Below are 19,406 nucleotides of genomic sequence, written 5' to 3' on the forward strand. Positions count from 1 at the left end.
GGAAACTGCCATAGTCCTTTGAAGCGGCTTGCTCTGCCTACCTTTTACAGCTCCCGTCATAGCTATACAAGTAGCAGAATGATATGCTAGAGTCTACCAAGCGGAATCCTGGGGTGATAATATGAGATGGAAATGTTGTCACAGAGTCCTGAGCTGGTAGAATAAACTGTGCCACCTCAGAGTGCAGAAGGGGGATCACAGTTATGAATGTTCCTTCTTGTAAAAAAATGTCAAAATATTGTTAGCCATCTAAGGGTTCTCTTGGGTCCAAAGGGCAGGAATCTGAGAGGAGATATGATAGCCACCTTCAAATATCTCAAAGGCTGCCACTGAAGATGGAGCAAGCTTGTTTTGTCTTGCTCTAGAGGGTAGGACCCGAACCAGGGAATTAAATTTACAAGAAAGGAGATTCCGAATGAACATCAGGAAGAACTTTCCGACAGTAAGAGCTGTTCAACAGTGGAACAGACCACCTTGGGAGGTTGTGGACTCTCCTTCCTTGGCAGTTTTTAAGCAAAGCTTGGATCGTGCATAGCATAGAATTTCATGTGTCATTTTTAGATTTAATGTTGTTTCTTTCGTCATCTTTATTTTGGTTAATGAATTACTGTATTATTATTTTTTAGTGTGGTTCATATTTTCTATATGATTTCAAAGGCCTTTTTCCCTTTAACATATGGGAAACTGGTAATGAAAACCTTAAAATTTTGTAAACACCACAACCAAAAGAATGATTACTGTATTCTTTCTGACTACAGACTCTCAGAGCATCTGGGAAGATCTATATGCTGTTTTTCATGCTGGTCATATTTCTGGGATCATTCTACCTGGTCAACTTGATCTTGGCCGTGGTCACGATGGCCTACGAAGAACAGAGCACAGCCACTATTGCTGAAACAGAAGCAAAAGAAAGGAAATTTCGTGAAGCCATGGAGATGCTGAAGAAAGAGCAGGAGGTTCATATATTGCCCCATTGCTAATCTACAACTACCTCCATTTCCCCAGAAACATAGTTTATAGCAGTAGTTATATATAGTATGTATACAATAAAACATAAAACACTGTTAAAAACAATACAAAATGGTAATTAAAATGACCGACTAATCAAATGTTTTTTAACAGCTACATAGGTCTGCTGGCATAAAAAAAGCTCTTTAGAATGGGGAAAGCATAAATTGAACATGGGATGGGATCTAAACATGGTCAAAGCAAGAACTTGCCACTTAATTATGATGCTTCCATAGGAGATTAAGCACCAGCTTCCATGTTTCATGTATCCAAAAACTAGGAACTCAGACTTGAAACATAGCTAACACCTGCTAGGCAAGAAAAATCCGTCAAGACAAAAATCCTTTTAGAAAAACACCGTGATTTACTTTAAAATCATGAAGGTTGTGAGTAATTTGGATATCCAATGCAAACTGTTATCTGTGAATGGGCAGTTGTCATACCAAAAAGTATTTTTTTATTATTATTATTATCTCATATGAAGACATAATGGTACAATGTGCACTTCTCTTTTTCTTCATTCTAGGAATTAGCTGCAAAAGAAAACGACAGCATGTCTCATAGCTCATTTGAAGTGTCACCTATAGGTTCTAAAGAGGTCAAAGAACGAAGCAACAGAATGAAAAAGTTGTCTTTGGGGATGGAAGATTATGCGGAAGATCCCAAAACCCCAAAATCACAGTCTAGTGACAGCTATCGGAAACCGGTAGTTATTTCATAAGGCTTTTGTTGTTGTTTAGTCGTTTAGTCGTGTCTGACTCTTCGTGACCCTATGGACCAGAGCACGCCAGGCACTCTTGTCTTCCATTGCCTCCCGCAGTTTGGTCAAACTCATGCTGGTAGCTTCGAGAACACTGTCCAACCATCTCATCCTCTGTCATCCCCTTCTCCTTGTGCCCTCAATCTTTCCCAACATCAGGGTCTTTTCCAGGGAGTCTCCTCTTCTCATGAGGTGGCCAAAGTACAGGAGCCTCAGCTTCAGGATCTGTCCTTCCAGTCAGCACTCAGGGATGATTTCCTTCAGAATGGATAGGTTCGATCTTCTTTGTAGTCAGTGGGACTCTCAAGAGTCTCCTCCAGCACCATAATTCAAAAGCATCAATTCTTTGGCGATCAGCCTTCTTTATGGTCCAGCTCTCACTTCCATACATCACTACTGGGAAAACCATAGCTTTAACCAACCATTATTTCTTTTCACTTTTAATTGCACTCTAACTTGTCTTCATAGATGGAGGAGTTTAAATGAAGGGAGAAAAAAGGTTTTAACTAAGACACTTAATTTTAATCAGCATTTGCCAACCCTAAATCTACATGAATGTTTGTAGCAAATTTACATTTTAGAAAGTATATATATTCTACAACAGTAGGAAACCAATCTATGCATAAAGCTTTATATGTGATGTATTTGTTTTTCCTTTACTCTTAGCAGTTCTCAGTAATAGGTCACTAGTAGGTCACAACAATAAAAAATATCAAACCCTGTCCATAAATCAACTAACAGCCATAGAATAAATCAGTTGCAGTGTCATCTGTCTGAATAAAGGTGTTACAAAATTGTAATCCTCCTTGGTGGTCCTAGTAGGTTCACATGGCAGTAAGTATGAGAATTAACAGAGGCTTATAAATAGCAAGTTCCTTGGTTCCTGTGACTGGTAAGGAAGCCATAAGTGATCAACAGACTTAAGTACTAGTGGAAAATTTTGTGGAGTAGTTAACTGGGAGACGGGAGTGTATGTGCAAGACTGAGTTAATGAGAAGCAGGCTATCACTCCTAACAAGCTGCCAATTCTGAACGCAGAGTGCTTTTTATTAACAGGAAGGCACAAGGCCAGTCATAAAGTTTTCTGCTGCAATTGGTAGGATTTCTGTAAGTGACTCTTACACCCAACATTAAATGTATTTAGTACAGAGCATGTCAAAGTCTGCATTACTCTTGCTATTATTTTCCTTCTTTTGATCCCGGCAGTCTCTCATTAGCCACAATTACGGTCCTAGTTCAAACCCAACCAAACGCCGACCAAGTCATGGAAGTGTATTCAATTTCCATGTATCCAGCCGAGATGTTGCTTCAAGGGCTGAGTTTGGGGAGGATGAATCTAGCAGCATTGGGGAGACGGAGATCCAACACAGCACACTGCTGGCTGCCCGAATGGGAAGGCGTCCAAGCATCCAAAGTCAAACCAGCTACAGTCCTCGCCTGACAGCTCCAAACTACATGCAGCCCGGCAGATGGGCCACTGGAGACGATTGCAATGGGATGGTTTCATTGATGGGGGGCAGTGGAACAAGGCCGTTTAACATGGATCCCATTTCCAATGAAGGGTCATTACTTCCTCCAGTTATGGAAAATCCTGGGAAAGGAGATCTGGTGAGTTGAGACAGATGCAATTTTCTGATTGGTGGCTTCCCCCCAGTTGTCTAGGATGCAGTAATCAATTTTTGCTATATATGTTTTCTGTACCTAGAGGAAAAATGATTCCACCCCTAAAAATTATCCTCAGATTACTTCCCTACAGATGATGATGATTTAAATTTCTTCCCCAGCCTTCATCATTAGTCCCAGGGCAATTTGCAACTCTCTCTCTCTCTTTATATATATATATACAAACAAACAACAACAACAACAACAATTAAGATTATTATCCTCTAATCACTTCTCTGGGAGTAAACCTCATTGAACTCAATGGGATTTACTTCCAAATAGGCATTCACAGAATCTCACTGTAAATGTATTTGTGAATAGTGGGCATGGAGGGTGGGGAGCGTTACCAAAAAGTTTGGGGGCAGGGGCAGACTTAAAGAAGAAGGAGTAGTAAGAGCTAAGAGGTGAGAGCCCTGTGGTATGAATAAATAGCAAATATTTTCTTTCTGCACCATAGTGCATCCATTCTCTTTTAGGTAAGGACTGCTGTGCAGCTCTAAAGCTAAGATTCCAAAGGCACACCCATATTGAAGACTAACAAATGCATTATGACAGAAGCTTTCATGGACTACAGCCTGCTTCATCAAATGCATGAAGTGTTGTCCTGAGTTGCATGTAAACTGGGTGAGGAAGGAACTAATAAATAGTGAAGTGAGAGGAAAATGAAACTTAGAATGACTGAACAATAATACTCATTGTCACTCGACATTTCCTCCGAATGTATTAAGACTGTGTGGTCTGCTGAATTTTGCAATAATCATATTTACGTTCATATCTGTTACTCTTACTGCCTGAGATTGAAGCACATAAAGCTTCCATAACTAGACATGTTGTTTACATCTTTAAACAGACTACTTCTTGTGATGAAGCCAACAAGAGGTTCCAAACTCAGCGTCTCTCAGTAGATTATTATAATCACCCACTTCAAAGACAAAGGGCAGCAAGTGCAGTCAGCATCATTACCAGTGCGCTGGAAGGTATGTTGTTGCATATTCATGGGCGCCAATATAGTGGTTGGATACCAAGGTTAAGGACATGCTTTAAATGCCATAAATGGGCGGATTTAGCACTTGCACTTGGGTCTATGTATTGTTCCTGTGTTGCATATCACCTTTAAATAGGGATTCAGGGCTGGCCCAGCCTTGAGGCAAGATGAGACGACTGCTTCAGGTGGCAGGAATCACAGGGGTAGCCGATCCCAATGTAGACCTTTACTGTCCCTTTGTTCCTGATGTGGGAGTTGGGGCTACGGGTTTGTTTTGTTCTGGTTCTGGTTTTTCATATGAATTTTGTATGTTTGTATGTTTTTTGCTGTAAGCCATCCTGAGATTTTCATATAAAGGGCAGTATACAAATTTAAGAAATAAAAATAATAAAATAAATGTAGATCTTCTCTCACCCTTTCCCCACTGGTAGGGCGGGAAGTGCCATTTAGGGATTTTCAAGGTAACTAGCTAGCACTTTGGGATCAGAAACAGATAGGAAGCTAGTGAAATTGGAATAGCAATACAGTCACATGAGCTGTAGCTCAGTGGTCAAAGAAACATGCCCTCTATGTGGAGAGCCCCAGGTTCATCCCAGGTGTCTTCATGAAGAGCTAGGCAAGATTCCTGAAAGCCACTGAACCTGCTGGACAAAGCTTCTGACATAAAATAGTTTCCTATGGTCTTACAAAGAACTGGCCCATGGGATTGTTAGGAGTTCGGCCTACACTCGAGTAGGACCCTGGCAGAGACACATGCCCGACTGGCAAGTTCTCTCCCTCCTGGTCGATCGTTCGGGAGCTTCAAAAGCTTTCTTCAGCCTGAACATCACAGCGACTGATGCCAACTGACACCGGCACACTTAGGAATCCGCAGAGTTTGCGCAGTTGCATAATAGACCTCAGCAACTCAGCATTTTGGCTAATCTACTTTATTTACATATAAACACACACGGAGCACTGCAACATGGCTCCCTCTCTCTCTAGCATCAGACAGCAAAGAGAAAAAGAACAAAGGACAATAGTCCCACTTCACGGAACACAGTAACACAAACATCCTGACTCCGTCACTTCCCACTCTGTGGAGTCAAAACATATACCATCATGTGAAAGACAACAATCCCATGACTGCAATCATGGAGCAGGAATTCTAACAGAGATATCAATTACAATAGTCCTTGATCGTACATTTTTAAAAAGAATTCTGCTGGAGCATCAACAGATTCAGTAGGAGTTGTTCTCACAAGTACTTATTGATCCCACTTCCTGACCATAAGCGCGTGTTTCTAAATCTTTTTTTTTATGGGGAGGGGGGGACCTTACTTTATTGTGTTTAATGTTTAGAACTTGAAGAATCTAATCAGAAGTGCCCCCGCTTCTTGAAGAACTTGGCTGCAAAGTATCTTGTGTGGAACTTTTGCCCACTGTGGTTGAAGATAAAGAAGAATGTGGGCGTTTTTGTTATGGATCCATTTACGGACCTCACAATCACAGTTTGCATTGTGATGAATACTCTATTTATGGCGCTAGAACACTATAAAATGTCCCCTGATTTCGAGGCCATGCTTGGGATAGGCAACAAGGTAAGCGAATTCTGGCAAGCAGGATGTTCTGCATCAGCATGTAATAAGCTTTTATGCATTTGTTATTATTATCGTATCGATTTCTGACAGCATTCACCCTTCCCCAAAAGGTATAAGGTTCAATGACTCTCACCTATCACTATCTGAAGAAAATTCTTTATTAATTTATTTCTGTTAACTATGACAAACGGTTATATCTCTTGGTATTAGCATACCTAGATATTTAATAGATTTTGAACAAATCTGGAATTTATATTCCTTGGATGAATGGGTAATCAGGTTTTGACTTATTTGCATCAGTTCTGATTTGGAGCAATTTACAGAGTAACCAGATACTTTACCAAAAGCACCTATTGTTTGCATCAAGATGGGAATACTAGCCTGAATAGTACGAAATAAACAAAAGAATATCGTCTGCAAATGAAACTAAATTATATTTAATATTGTAAATCTCACAATGTTGTCTAATAGCGCAAGCCAAAGGAAAGGTGGCAGACATGCTGCCATTCACTTTGACTCTAGGAGTGGCTGCCAGGAAAAAGCCACATGCTCTTCTTATATGCCCAGGGAGCGGACTGAGCCCACCCTCCAGGAGTGGCCCACCCCCTTGCCCACTCACAATTGGCTGATTGAGCGAGCTGGCAGGATCTGTTGGCTGGGCAGCAAACTCAGCCCAAGGACCTCCTTTGCTGCCCGGGACACAGCCCAAGGGGCCTCCCTTGTCTGATTGTGAAGGGTGATGGAGGGAGTGCCAGACCGCAATGGAGCCCCCCAGGAAGGATTTGCGGACTTCTCAAAATGCCTGTTTGTCATGTGAACTGTCCCTAACCCCGGCATGAGGAGAGAGGATTCTGGAACATGCAGATTTGACGTCTCCACTTCTATTTTGCAGATTTTCACCGGAATTTTCACTGCAGAAGTGATCCTGAAAATCATTGCGCTGGATCCCTATTATTATTTTCAGCAGCGCTCAAATATCTTTGACAGTGTGATTGTCTTCATAAGCATCATTGAACTGAGCAGTGAACCCAAAGAGAATAAGGCATCAGGGAAAAAAGGCAGCAGGAAAGGAAATTTTACAGTTTTACGGACCTTGAGGCTGGTAATTCCTCGCTCTCTTTTTTCCTCTTCCTTCCTTTCTTTTTTCATGGACATATAGGACAGGATTTCCCACGAGCTACATCTCTTGCAGAAGATCACTATTGATTATACATCTGTGGAGCACTGTGAAAGATTTAACTTGCTAATCTCCAGATGTGCCCTGTGAGGGATGTTATTTTCAGATAGAGGAAATTGAGGGCAAGAAGCAGCAACTTCCCCAAGGCCACCCGGTGCATTCCGGACCAGGAAGGGAGTTGAAAATACTTGCCCAAGGCCAGCCCCTGTGCTGTGCTGCTTGGGAGAGACATGAAGGAGACAAGCTATCAGTGGCCACTAGACACAATGGCCAAATATTACTTCCAGCATCGCAGAGACCATGCCTCTAAATACTGGTTGCTAGGGAAAAATGAGTGGGAGTGTGTTACTGCATTCATGTTCTGCTCTGGGGCTTCCCCATAGGCACTTGTTTGGCTGCTGAGGGTCGGACATAATAAATAACAATATGTTCAAAAGAGAACGAAAAGGCAAGATGAAGCTGAAAAGAAGGATAAACAGAGTTAGAACTGAAGGCTACAAAAAATAGAAACTGCCAAACTGTTCTGTTCTTTGGTTATCTAACAATACAATACTTTCCTCCCTAACAGATGCGAGTCTTCAAGTTGGCGAAGTCTTGGCCAACCTTAAACACCCTTATTAAGATAATTTTAAACTCAGTGGATGCTCTGGGCAACCTCACCCTCGTTCTGGCCATTATCGTCTTTATCTTCGCTGTATTTGGAATGCAGCTATTTGGGGGCAACTATAAGACTCATTGTAAGAAATTGGCCGATGACTGCAGACTACGATGGCATATGCAAGATTTTTTCCACTCCTTCCTTGTTATTTTCCGAATTTTGTGTGGAGAATGGATTGAAACCATGTGGGGTTGCATGGTGGTCAATGAGCAATCAATGTGCTTGCTTGTCTTCTTGCTGGTCATGGTGATTGGAAATTTAGTGGTGAGTTTACAGATACCTTTTGGTTTCCCCTCCCCTTTTTATCAAAATTTTGCTTTGCTGTTAATGAAAAGGGGAAATGTGTTTGAAAAGTCCATCCTCATGCTATATCTTTAAAATAAGACAAGTACGTGGAATGGTAGTATTCCAGAAAATCTGTCCTGGGCTGCTTCTGTCAGGTTCTTGGAATCACAAGTGGGGAGGGTGATGTTGTACTCAGGTCCTGCTTGCAGGTTTCCCATGGGCATCTGGTTGGTTACTGTGCGAACAGGAGGCTAGACTAGATGGGCCATTGACCTGATCTAGGAGGGCCCTTCTACTGTTCTTATAGGGACGTGGGTGACACTGTGGTATAAACCAGAGAGCCAAGGGCTTGCCGATCAGAAGGTCACCGGTTCAAATCCCCGCGACGGGGTGAGCTCCCGTTCTTCAGTCCCAGCTCCTGCCCACCTAGCACTTCGAAAGCACATCAAAGTGCAAGTAGATAAATAGGTACCACTCCGGCGGGAAGGTAAACGGCGTTTCTGTGTGCTGCTCTGGTTTCGCCAGAAGCAGCTTAGTCATGCTGGCCACATGACTCAGAAACTGTCTGCGGACAAACGCCGGCTCCCTCGGCCAGTAAAGTGAGATGAGCGCCGCAACCCCAGAGTCATCCGCGACTGGACCTTACTGTTCTTATGTTCTCACATCTTTCAGTCTTTTCTCAAGCCATTGGGAAATGAAATGAAATTCCATAATAAGGAGACAGGAGAAGGAAGTAAAGCATCTTACCTGCCTCTCACTCTTACCTGGCTTTGTAGGCAGATTTTCTGCTCCAATTTGTCGATATTTGTTCATTCCACCTATGCTCTAAAACTAGTTTGCAAAGAATTAATAAGAATGAAAACAGATGTATCATTTTAAGAGTAGACAATGCATACAACTAGGGTAAAATGTGCATTAAAAAGCATATGTTAATCAAGCTAACATAAAAATGCATTATATTACAGAAAATTGATTTCCAGAAATGCATATATTAGGCAAAATTGCATACAAAGTGTGTATATCACAATAAATTTACACTAAACTGCTGATGAATTTTCATGGTGTTTTTTTTAAAAAAATAAAACCCCCCATACACGTCAATTGATGTGCAAATGTGGAGAACTGAACTTAAGGTTGACAAAATGAGAAACTGGGAGAAACCAAAATTGGCAAATTTTGCCTATCCCTGGCTGTTGGTTGGTTTCCTTGTCCCGGTCACACCAGAATTGGGTGTTTCCATTTCTCTTCAGAAAAAAAAAACAAAACAATTATGCTAGAAATGTTGTTAAACATTTGCTGTTTCCATTGCTTTGAGGTGCTCAATTTGTTCATCGCCCTGCTGCTGAACTCGTTCAGCACTGACAACCTCCTCCAACTCCCGGAAGAAGACCGAGAAACGAACAACCTTAAAATTGCCTTCGCTCGGATCCACCGAGGGCTGCATGCAGCAAAACAGGCAATGTTGGCTTTTTGTTTCAAAGCTCTTGGGTACAAGCGGAAGGCAGCTCAGAAGAAAATAAAATGTGAATCTGAGAAGAACGGGCTGGAGCTTCGAAAAGATCTCCCGAACTTCAAGGAGAGTCATGGTAACAGAGAGATCGAGAAGAACGGGGAGAGGTGCTCAGTTCATATCCCGGATGATTTCATCAGCAACCCCAATGTGTTTGTCTGTGTTCCCATTGCTGCCCCCGAGTCCGATAGCGAGGGTTCTGAAGATGCTGATGAGAAGCAGGGGGCAGCCGTGGAGACAGAATATACAGAGAAGGTAAGGAGTCAGCTGAAGGCCACATTGCCATGTTCAAGGAAAGGCGGACAAATATTGCAGCGGACAGAAATGGAGACAGCCATATTAATGTCAGTCCTCAATATTCTGTCCCACTTTCTGAACATTCTGTCACACTGTAGAATTAATGAGAAGCAGAACCAATGATGTGATTGTGCTGATAGGAGGTCACCTCATGAGGAACAAGATTAGCTTCTGCCCTAACAGTGTTACCAGCTGCATTCCCTCACCTTTGCTCATAGGCTGTTTCAATGCAGTCCTGTGTGCCATTTTCCTCCTCCTCCTCCTCCTATCATCATCATCATCATCCCCACATTTCCTTCAATAAGCTCAATATGGAATACACCCTTTTTTGCTCTTAATTGTTCACCTCATTTCCTAGCACAGCTTCCTTCCACCCCCTGCCCATTCCGAAGAAATTTGACTGATCACATCATGATCAGTCCTCCTCCTCCTCCTCCTCCTATCATCATCATCATCATCCCCACATTTCCTTCAATAAGCTCAATATGGAATACACCCTTTTTTGCTCTTAATTGTTCACCTCATTTCCTAGCACAGCTTCCTTCCACCCCCTGCCCATTCCGAAGAAATTTGACTGATCACATCATGAAACATCATGACGCTAATCTAACCTGGTAACTTTTGTAAACAAAACCACATTGGTGGCTGCAGCCAATCAGATTAAGAGGCAGTGTCGGGCAAGTGAGGCTGAGGATCAGGGCGGAGAAGGAAAATGGCACTGAGAAGAAGCAATAACCAGGGAAACAAAAGTGCATTTCCCTTGTGTGCTGTAGCTACTCCACCTAGAGACCTGGTACAGGCTACTCATACACAACGTGACCCAATAGGCCCACCACAGCTCACCAACAATGAACCGTGGTTCAGGAAGCACTTGATAAAGCTGTTGGTTTTGCTGCCTGCTGGAAGGCCAAACTATATGTGATGCTGGGAGATCAGGGGCTGTGGGGGTTCTGATAAGGAATGTAGTGGGAGGGGAAGAGGCCTTATCTTTTTCCTGAATGCTTGCATGAAAATGTCCTCTTCCAGTGCTATTTGCCCTGCGAGGCACAACATACGACTACATTATGGATACCTGTATGTTTCCCTCTGCGAGGCAAATACCAGCTTGGGCAAGAGATTTTCACTGGGAAATAGTGCAGGGGGAAATTCTGCCACAGTCCCAATTAGAATCCACTCCCCTACAGATGACATTAATTTTGTTTGAGTCACAGAAATACATCTCTCTTTAGCTCCCATGGCTTTAACTAGCAGTAGGAGGGAAAGGCCCCCCCCCCCAAAAAAAACCACACAAATACAACTGGCATGATCCTGAGTGCAGATGAATGTGGCTTATCTTCAGCAGGAAAACCAGCTGCGATTGAGAGGAGAGCGGAGCAAGAGTTCCGATGCCTGGAGCCGAACATCTGAAATCTCCTCTCCTGGGGAAACAAGTATGCATTGGAAAGCTGGGTCCTCCTCACCAAAACAAAAAGAGGTAAAAGTTATTCACCAATAAAGAAAAGCAAAAGCAGATAATGATAATCCAGATGATAAAATGCCCTGATTGCAGAACTGGGTAAAAAAGAAAGGTTGCATTAAAATCAGGACGAAACAAACAACGTCACAACTCTAATTGAAACGTCACCATTCAATATGTTGAATTGAAACCCAAGCAGGTTGTTTTGAGTATCTTCCTTTGACTGTTTGGTTAGTTAGTTTGCTTGCTTGCCTGCCTGCCTGCTTGTTTTGAGGGGTAAGGCATGCTGATTCAGAGCCTTTGAACCTCTTTTGGTGCTGAAATGGATATTGTAGATCAGAAATTTGTATGTGTTACATTAATCACACAGCAAGCGTGTCACTGATTTTGTTTTATTTAATACCAGGCATCAAAACCATACCATGTGGGGAGATGAGGTTTAACCCTTTAACCCTTATGACCGTGGCTAAAATACATCCCTCCCAGTGCAAAGATTAGCCTTAGGAAAAAATCCTCCTATTGACTCCGGTGACTAATTGTTGCACTGTGGTGCAGGGAGGTTGGGTTTGGTCAGGATTTCACCTAGGAATTGAAAGGTTAAATCTCCCATTCCCATGCACCGTGGTCCTGATGTGAAAATCACTCCTCCCAATATGCCAAGCATTAAATTTCTTAAAATCCACATGTGGCTGCTAACTACATTAATATAAAATTCTAGTTGCACTCCTGTTAGGCAAAACCGACAGACAATGCCTGGTAAACAAGAAAACTCAAGGCTCTATTTTTCTTTTGCAGAGAGCTGACATTATTAGCTGCTCAGAAGGCAGCACCGTGGACCTAGCAAACTCAGAAGAATTCCTGAAGCAGATCCCTGAACTAGCTGAGGACTCGGAGCCAGATAATTGTTTTCCCGAAAGTAAGGATGCACTTTATCAATTTATTCAAGGCAGGGCTACATAATTTCAGAATCACGGGGCTGCAACCCAAAATGGCCAGCCTGTGATTCTTGTCTTCTTTTGGATGCTTCCACTTGCTGACAATGATGTAAGCGAGAGCAGTGATGGGAAGGGGGGGGGGGATCACCAGTGTTATGGAAATTACTGGGGGGGGCACATCTTTAAAGTTAAATATTACAAATATTATGCCTGAATGTGTCCTGTCGACTTGATGGCTCGGGGAGGTTGCCTAGCTTTAGGAATAATATAAAATCATCTCCTTTCCCAGTTTCCTCCATTTCAAAGCTATTTTCCCCTTGAAAAAGGAATCCAGGAAGTTCCCAGAGGTGACAATTGCTGGGCTCATTGTTAGCCAAAGGAAGCCAAATCTTATCACCTGACTCGCCTCAGGCTCCAGACATGCAAAGGAACTTCTATTGCCCTGCCATGTCTGCTTATGCTAGTCTTGTACCAAGGACTTGTCTGAACATGTTTGCCAAGGTTAACCCCTCCCCTTTTGTGACATGTCAGTGATGTAGCAATGATGTAGCAATGACGCTGTGCGAACTGTGTTCTGGGATATGGTGAGAAAGTTTTAAAAGTCTTTGTCACCCCATCTTCGGGGTTCAAATTTGCTCTTTGAACCTATTGCGCAATAAACTTTGGTCTACAGCTATTTGCTGGGTGACTGAGCAGCCTCACACCTAGATTTTTCCGTAACACCAGCTTTCATTAATTGCAGGATGCATGCTAAAAGTCAGTCCCCTTGCCAGTACTGTTTAACTTGTACAAGGGTTGTACTAACCCCATAATGTGGTTTATTATTTATTGTGTGTCTCTTTCAGAATTTGCTCAGCGTTATCCTTGGTGTATGGTGAACACTGAAAAGTTTCCAGGCAGATTATGGTGGAACCTAAGAAAGACATGCTACCGAATTGTAGAGCACAACTGGTTTGAAAGCTTCATTGTGTTCATGATTCTGCTGAGCAGCGGAGCTCTGGTATGTTAATCTGATTCTCACATGCAAAACTCTGTGGCTTAAGTGGCACACTGGACAGAGCAGAGAAAAGAAAGATGATATTTCTAAACCACCACCCCATTCCAAGATGAAATAATGCTGGCAAACACAGGGGGCATATTTTACTGATTTGGGAATTTGAGCTCTAGCCAGATGGTATTAAGCACCATTGATCAGTACAATCCTATGCATGTCTGCTCTGATATGAATCCCATTGAGTTCAATGGGAACTCACTTCCAGGTAAGAGTGCATAGGATTGCAGTGAGAATGAAGCCTGACTGGGTGCTTGGATCAGGTTTTCAGTTTGGGGAAATACTCATGCACCTCTATCACCACCACCATTGGATATATATTTAACCTGGGAACACTGTTTGGAAGGCCAAATTTCTCTGAGATTATGGTGGACCCATTATTCTTTTACCAGCATGGCACGTGCCACCATATCAAGATTCCTTTCTGTACTGTATTTCACCAGTCAAGTGTTTTAGTAGTTTTAATGTGCTCGTTAGTTTAATGAATTACTGTATATAATCATGTCACCTGCTGGTTAGTTGTTGTATGTAGGGCTGCCTATACGTCTGGGTTTTCCCGGACATAGAAGGGATTGGGCTCTCAGAAATTGTGTCTGGGGAAAATTTCCGATAAGGGTTAAAATGACTGGGGAAACCCAGACGTATGGCAACCCAATGCAGCCTCCCCAACAGCTCCAGTCACAGATGCAGCAGCAAAAGTAAGGCAGAAAAGGAAGCAAATGCCTAAGTGAGTGGGATAGGGGACGGACGGACACACGCCTGGCTAGAGCCTGGCTGGGCAGGTGCCCCTCACTTCTGTCGAGGCAGGCGGAGTAAGTCCTTGAGGGGACCCACGCCTCCAATCTGGCCCTTCCCTTGCCCTTGCAGAGTGCTGAGACAGACAGGGAGCTCCTGGGTGGGCCTTAGGGTCCCTGCGGCTCCTGGGAATGTTGCCTCAACATTCTCTGAGAGGGGTCGGTGCTGGGACACCTCACTATGGGGAAACTAGGAGACTCCAAGTGTGCGCACACCAGCCTTCAGGGAAAAAGGAGTCCAGCTGCAGTGCCATGCTCCGCTTCGCCTGCTGAGCTGGGGCGGATGGGCCTTCTTTGTTGGCTGCCTCACTGGCCCAGGACGGCCTCACCCCAGCAGGCAGCCCGAGGTGCCCATTGAGCCTCCCTGTGGGATCGCTGAGACGCACCCTGGCTGTCCTTCCTGTGTCTGGTGCACTACAAAGTGCATCTGGCCAGAGAAGACACGACGTCTGCTGTGTGCCAGACTCAGCCGCATGCCCGGTGGGAAGAGCAGCAAGGCAACCCGGGGAGGAATACAGAGGCTTGGGATTGGCTGGAAATTGTGCCTCCCATCTCACCAAACCCCAAACAGCTGGAGGCTTTGGGGAGCAGTGCTCACCCCAAGCCATGCTTGTGCCAGCTGCATGCTGGGGCAGCCTTGGAGCAAAGAGGGCAACACAGTCTTGGCGCCTCGGCTGAGCCCAGTGCACCAGTGGCTTCGCCACAGGATGCAAGTCAAAAGCCAGGCAGGCCTGCCAACACGTTTACCATCAATTTATTTATGGCAAATCCCCCCCCCCCCAAAAAGCCCATCAACTTTGGTGTCTGGATTTTCACCTTTTGAAATATGGCAGCCCTATTGTATACCACTCTGGAATCTTCAGTGAAGAAGAACAGCTAATAAAGACAACAAATAACTAAATAAATATTGATGAATACATGTGCACATTCTCCTCCTGGAGAGGAGGAAGGCATTACATCATAGAAATGTAGAATTGGAAAGGACCATGAGGGTCATCTAGTCCAACCCCCTGCACTGCAGGAATATTTCGTCCAACGTGGGGCTCGAACCCACGACACTGAGATTAAGAGGCTCATTCTCTACCGACTGAGCTATCCCACTTAATGGTTGGAAAGAACTGAAAACCATCACAAAATGTCACATTGACAGTGGTCCAGGTAAAATCTGGAAATCAGCATGGAAGAATAGCAAGTTTTTGCTAATAGATTGGTATTGTTCCACAACCTGGGTAAGATAGTTTGGAACAAACAAAATCCAGGAAAAATTCAGGTGCAGAGAATTTTAAGCGTCCCTACTTTATTGTAAGCCATCCTGAGTATTTTATGTTATGGGTTGCCAGTGTAGTAACATCACTGCATTTAGTACATGATTGCCTGGGATCACTCATTTGTCGTGTCCTGTGCCCCCCAGTTCTCATGGAGATATATATATGTTTGGCACAGCTCCAGTATTTTGGTTATGCAGTAGGATTGGAAAATTGCAGTACATTCACACAATTAAAGAAAGATTGTAAAGAAGTCTGCAAATTAAAAATTCTGCTTGATCAGTAGCAAGATACATCTTAACTTTCTTATTCCAGGCATTTGAAGATATACACTTGAGTGAGAGACCAAATGTTAAAATCATGCTGGATTATGCCGACAAATTGTTCACTTACATCTTTATCCTGGAGATGCTGTTGAAGTGGGTGGCTTATGGATTCCACAAATATTTCACAAATGTTTGGTGCTGGCTTGATTTCATAATTGTAGATGTAAGTGTTGCCTTTGAACCATTCTGTGGAATGGGTGCTGTTAGCTTTCAAGGTATAGCGACTGGGCTTTCTTGTACTCTCCTTGCCTGAGGGGAAGCCCTGCAATTTGTGTAAAACGGTTTTATGCTTTTGTTTTGAAGCGGTGCTTTAGCATGTATGAAAAACGTTTGTGCATGGCAAGGATGCAGATTAAGAAACATAGTGAAATTGTTCCTTTGTGCTTTTGCTACTGAACATCTCCCCTCGCTACTTTTTCTGCAGGTCTCCTTAGTAACCCTCGTAGCAACTTTGGCTGGACAATCTGACATGGGTCCCATAAAGTCTCTCAGAACCCTAAGAGCTTTGAGGCCATTAAGAGCCCTGTCACGATTTGAAGGGATGAGGGTAAGTTGAATGAACGCCATCACTGAACATTAGCCCTATGAAAAGGCCTTTGGTTTGTAAATTGTTTCTTTTGAAGGCTACTGTGATGAAGGGATGGTAAAGGAGATTGGAACAGGGATTCCCATTTGGCACATCAAAGATTCCTGCGAGTCATGAGAGTTTTATGAACATGTTCTATATTATTGGCAATACAGGCCTTTTTTTCAGCCAGAACTCACCGAAACTCAGTTCCAGCCCCTCTCAGGTGGGTGCCATTGCCATTCTAAGAGAACAAGGGAGGCACTTGTGGTGAGTTCCAGCACCCCTTTTTCTAGAAAAATAGCAGTGGCAATAGATGTCCAGGAGACATCTTTGTTACCCACAACACAGTAGTTAACTTTGACGGTAAATAGTATGGAAACATTAGAGTATGAGGACCATGGGAGTGGATTTAAGGGTGCAGAGATCAAACCATGTTCTTCAAATTACTTTATCAGATTTACTTCAAGGGGAAGAGCAGCCTGTTGCTGTGATACAGAAGACATTCATGCTAGCACACGTTTCAAAATGGCACCAGGCTATCTCCATGGAATGTAGCACCATCACGTTCTTGAAATAAGTCACCTCTTCACTGAGGTGTCCCATCACCTGCAATAGCTCCCTACTGTGTTCTGTGTGCAACATAGGGTGCTATTTCTCATCTCTAAAGCATTTTACCACTTGGTTCAAATATACCCAGGAGACCACCCCTTCTCTATGCCCCATCATGATCTCTAACACTGCATGAGAACACCGACTTGAATCTATCATGCTTGGACTGAGTCTAGATGGCAGTGGAAAGGACTAGTAAACTTATTAAGGTGCCCTTTCAACATGAACATGCTTTGTTGAGATTAAATATACTTCTGCTGATCTGATCTGACATAGCTTTCCTATGAATGGGTTTGAGTAGGGGCATTCAGTATGCAGTCTGAATCCACAATTAATATTTGGGGGGGGGGGGAGGAGAGAGGTTGAAAGGCACAGTTTATTGCCCTGGAATCTTTTTTCCTTCTTGTTATTTAGATATATTATGGTGAAGTTCATGGATTTATTTTTTTACAAAAATAATTTTATAAGTTGTGCATCTTTGTTTTGTATGTATTGCGGTATTTTATGCATTGTGACTTGCTGATATTTTTATGGATTATAATTTGGTAGTTATTTATTACAATTGTTAAAAGTAAATCTCTGTTTAAAGATTGTTTGCTGATATTTAATTTCATTGTGTACTATTATATTCTGGTGGGTTATTGAATATTAATTTATTTAAGGTAAGATGTTTTTATTATGACTTTTAAAAAATCATTTCATTCCCTTTCTCTTTCCCCTCTTCCCCACCTTTCAAAGGTGGTGGTCAATGCCTTGGTGGGCGCCATCCCATCTATTATGAATGTTCTTCTGGTCTGCCTCATTTTCTGGCTCATCTTCAGCATTGTGGGAGTCAACTTGTTTGCAGGAAAGTTTGGAAAATGCGTTAACATGACTGAAGCAAATGCCACCATAAATGAGACCATAATTACTAACTTCAGTGACTGTAAGGAGCACAACAGGACCGATGGGATGTTATACTGGATTACAGTTAAAGTGAATTTTGATAATGTTGGCTCTGGCTACCTGGCTCTTCTCCAAGTGGTAGGTCTTATAGCACAATGCATCTGTCTCCGCATTCTCATTCTCTCTTTCCTTTCTACCTTCACTGTTGGTGCTGTTGCCTTTAGTGATACCTAAAAGCAAGACTTTTATGATAGCTGCTGTTGCTGCAATAACTCCCTCAGTGTATAGGTTCATCCTTGCTTCAAAAGCCATTCTCTTTCTTTCTAAGTAACACTTGTTCTTCTGAGTCTATAATAACTATAGCCATAAGTTAATTATGTACATCGTATAGAGAATTTTGTCACTGAATGGTCTATAAATCTTTATAGCTACAAACAAACAAACAAACAAACAAACAAACAAACAAACACAACTACTTTCTAATCCTTTGTTTTGTGGCAAGTTGTTTAAAAATACATGTTAAATATTGAACATTCTCTGCTCAAAACATTAGTAATATCCTCTAAGGACTCCAGGAATGCCCTTTGGACCTGGTGGCGTGTTACTTTGCCTGTTAGATCTCAAACACCACCTTTTGCCATCTCTGCTTGATTTAGCCAAACTCATTTGGAGTTTGGCTAAATCAATTTAGTTTATCAACTAAAGATGTCAGGGACTGAATCTAAGGGTCTTGTGTGCAAAGCATGCTTTCTATCACTGAAGTTTGGCTAGCTCATCAATGCTGGTGCCTCACAGCCTGAGCTGAGCAGGACTGGCGTCATATTTAAGAAACCAGCATCCTTTGGGTCACTGGCCTATATTTACTCAAAGGCAGGTGTGGATATCTGCACAATATATTCTGAGTGAAGACTGATGCAAAGAATTCAAAAAGATTCACTAGGTTTTTCCCACCCTCTTTCAGCACACCTATTGACGTACCTTAATCGTATTTATATTAGTCTGTTTTTTCTCTAGGCAACTTTCAAAGGTTGGATGGATATAATGTACGCAGCAGCAGATTCAACTGATGTAAGTCACAGAAATGCACATGCTCATTCTTCTCTTCTTTTCACCTGCTCAGTGGTGTAATAGTAATGTAAGGGAATCCGCTCAAGAGTAAAACTAAATTAATGTCAGTGTGTATGACATGTTGCTCTGAGAGGCCTTCTGCTGGTTCCCTCACAGTGAGAAGTGAAGTTACAGGGAACCAGGCAGAGGGCCTTCTTGGTAGTGGTACCCTCCCTGTGGAACGCCCTCCCATCAAATATCAAGGAGATAAATAACTATGCAACTTTTAGAAGACATCTGAAGGCAGTCCTGTATAGGGAAGCTTTTTAATGTTTCATGTTTTGTTTCTGTATATGCTGTAAGTATATACACCCAGTCAGAGGAGTGGGGTACAAACAATAAATTATTATTATTATTATTATTATTATTATTATTATTATTATGGCTGCCACTGAAAATGACAGTTGTGTGTCTAGCTCAGGCTTATCCAGTCTAATGTCCTCCATTTCTCTCAGTAACATCTGGTAGAATTCACCCTTGTTTTGCCA

General features: G+C 42.7%; 1 protein-coding gene across 4 annotated transcripts in view; it reads left to right on the plus strand.

Moving 5' to 3' along the window:
- LOC308459006 (sodium channel protein type 5 subunit alpha-like) overlaps positions 1-19,406 on the plus strand; it is a 35,597-nt gene that overhangs the window by 8,790 nt on the left and 7,401 nt on the right. For 2 of the 4 annotated variants that reach the window (XM_080973966.1, XM_080973967.1), the window contains exons 6-20: positions 759-956; positions 1,535-1,714; positions 2,975-3,376; positions 4,281-4,407; positions 5,757-5,995; positions 6,888-7,097; positions 7,741-8,094; positions 9,431-9,880; positions 11,262-11,396; positions 12,174-12,294; positions 13,159-13,313; positions 15,739-15,912; positions 16,174-16,296; positions 17,665-17,949; positions 18,826-18,879. In XM_080973966.1, the coding sequence (XP_080830092.1) occupies positions 759-956; positions 1,535-1,714; positions 2,975-3,376; positions 4,281-4,407; positions 5,757-5,995; positions 6,888-7,097; positions 7,741-8,094; positions 9,431-9,880; positions 11,262-11,396; positions 12,174-12,294; positions 13,159-13,313; positions 15,739-15,912; positions 16,174-16,296; positions 17,665-17,949; positions 18,826-18,879 (3,207 nt within the window). The remainder of the gene's footprint in view (positions 1-758; positions 957-1,534; positions 1,715-2,974; positions 3,377-4,280; positions 4,408-5,756; positions 5,996-6,887; positions 7,098-7,740; positions 8,095-9,430; positions 9,881-11,261; positions 11,397-12,173; positions 12,295-13,158; positions 13,314-15,738; positions 15,913-16,173; positions 16,297-17,664; positions 17,950-18,825; positions 18,880-19,406) is intronic. The other 2 variants (XM_080973968.1, XM_080973969.1) reach the window with 2 other exon arrangements.

Source organism: Podarcis pityusensis (genome assembly GCF_964106645.2).
Source record: "Podarcis pityusensis genome assembly, chromosome: 12".
NCBI classification, from domain to species: domain Eukaryota; kingdom Metazoa; phylum Chordata; class Lepidosauria; order Squamata; family Lacertidae; genus Podarcis; species Podarcis pityusensis.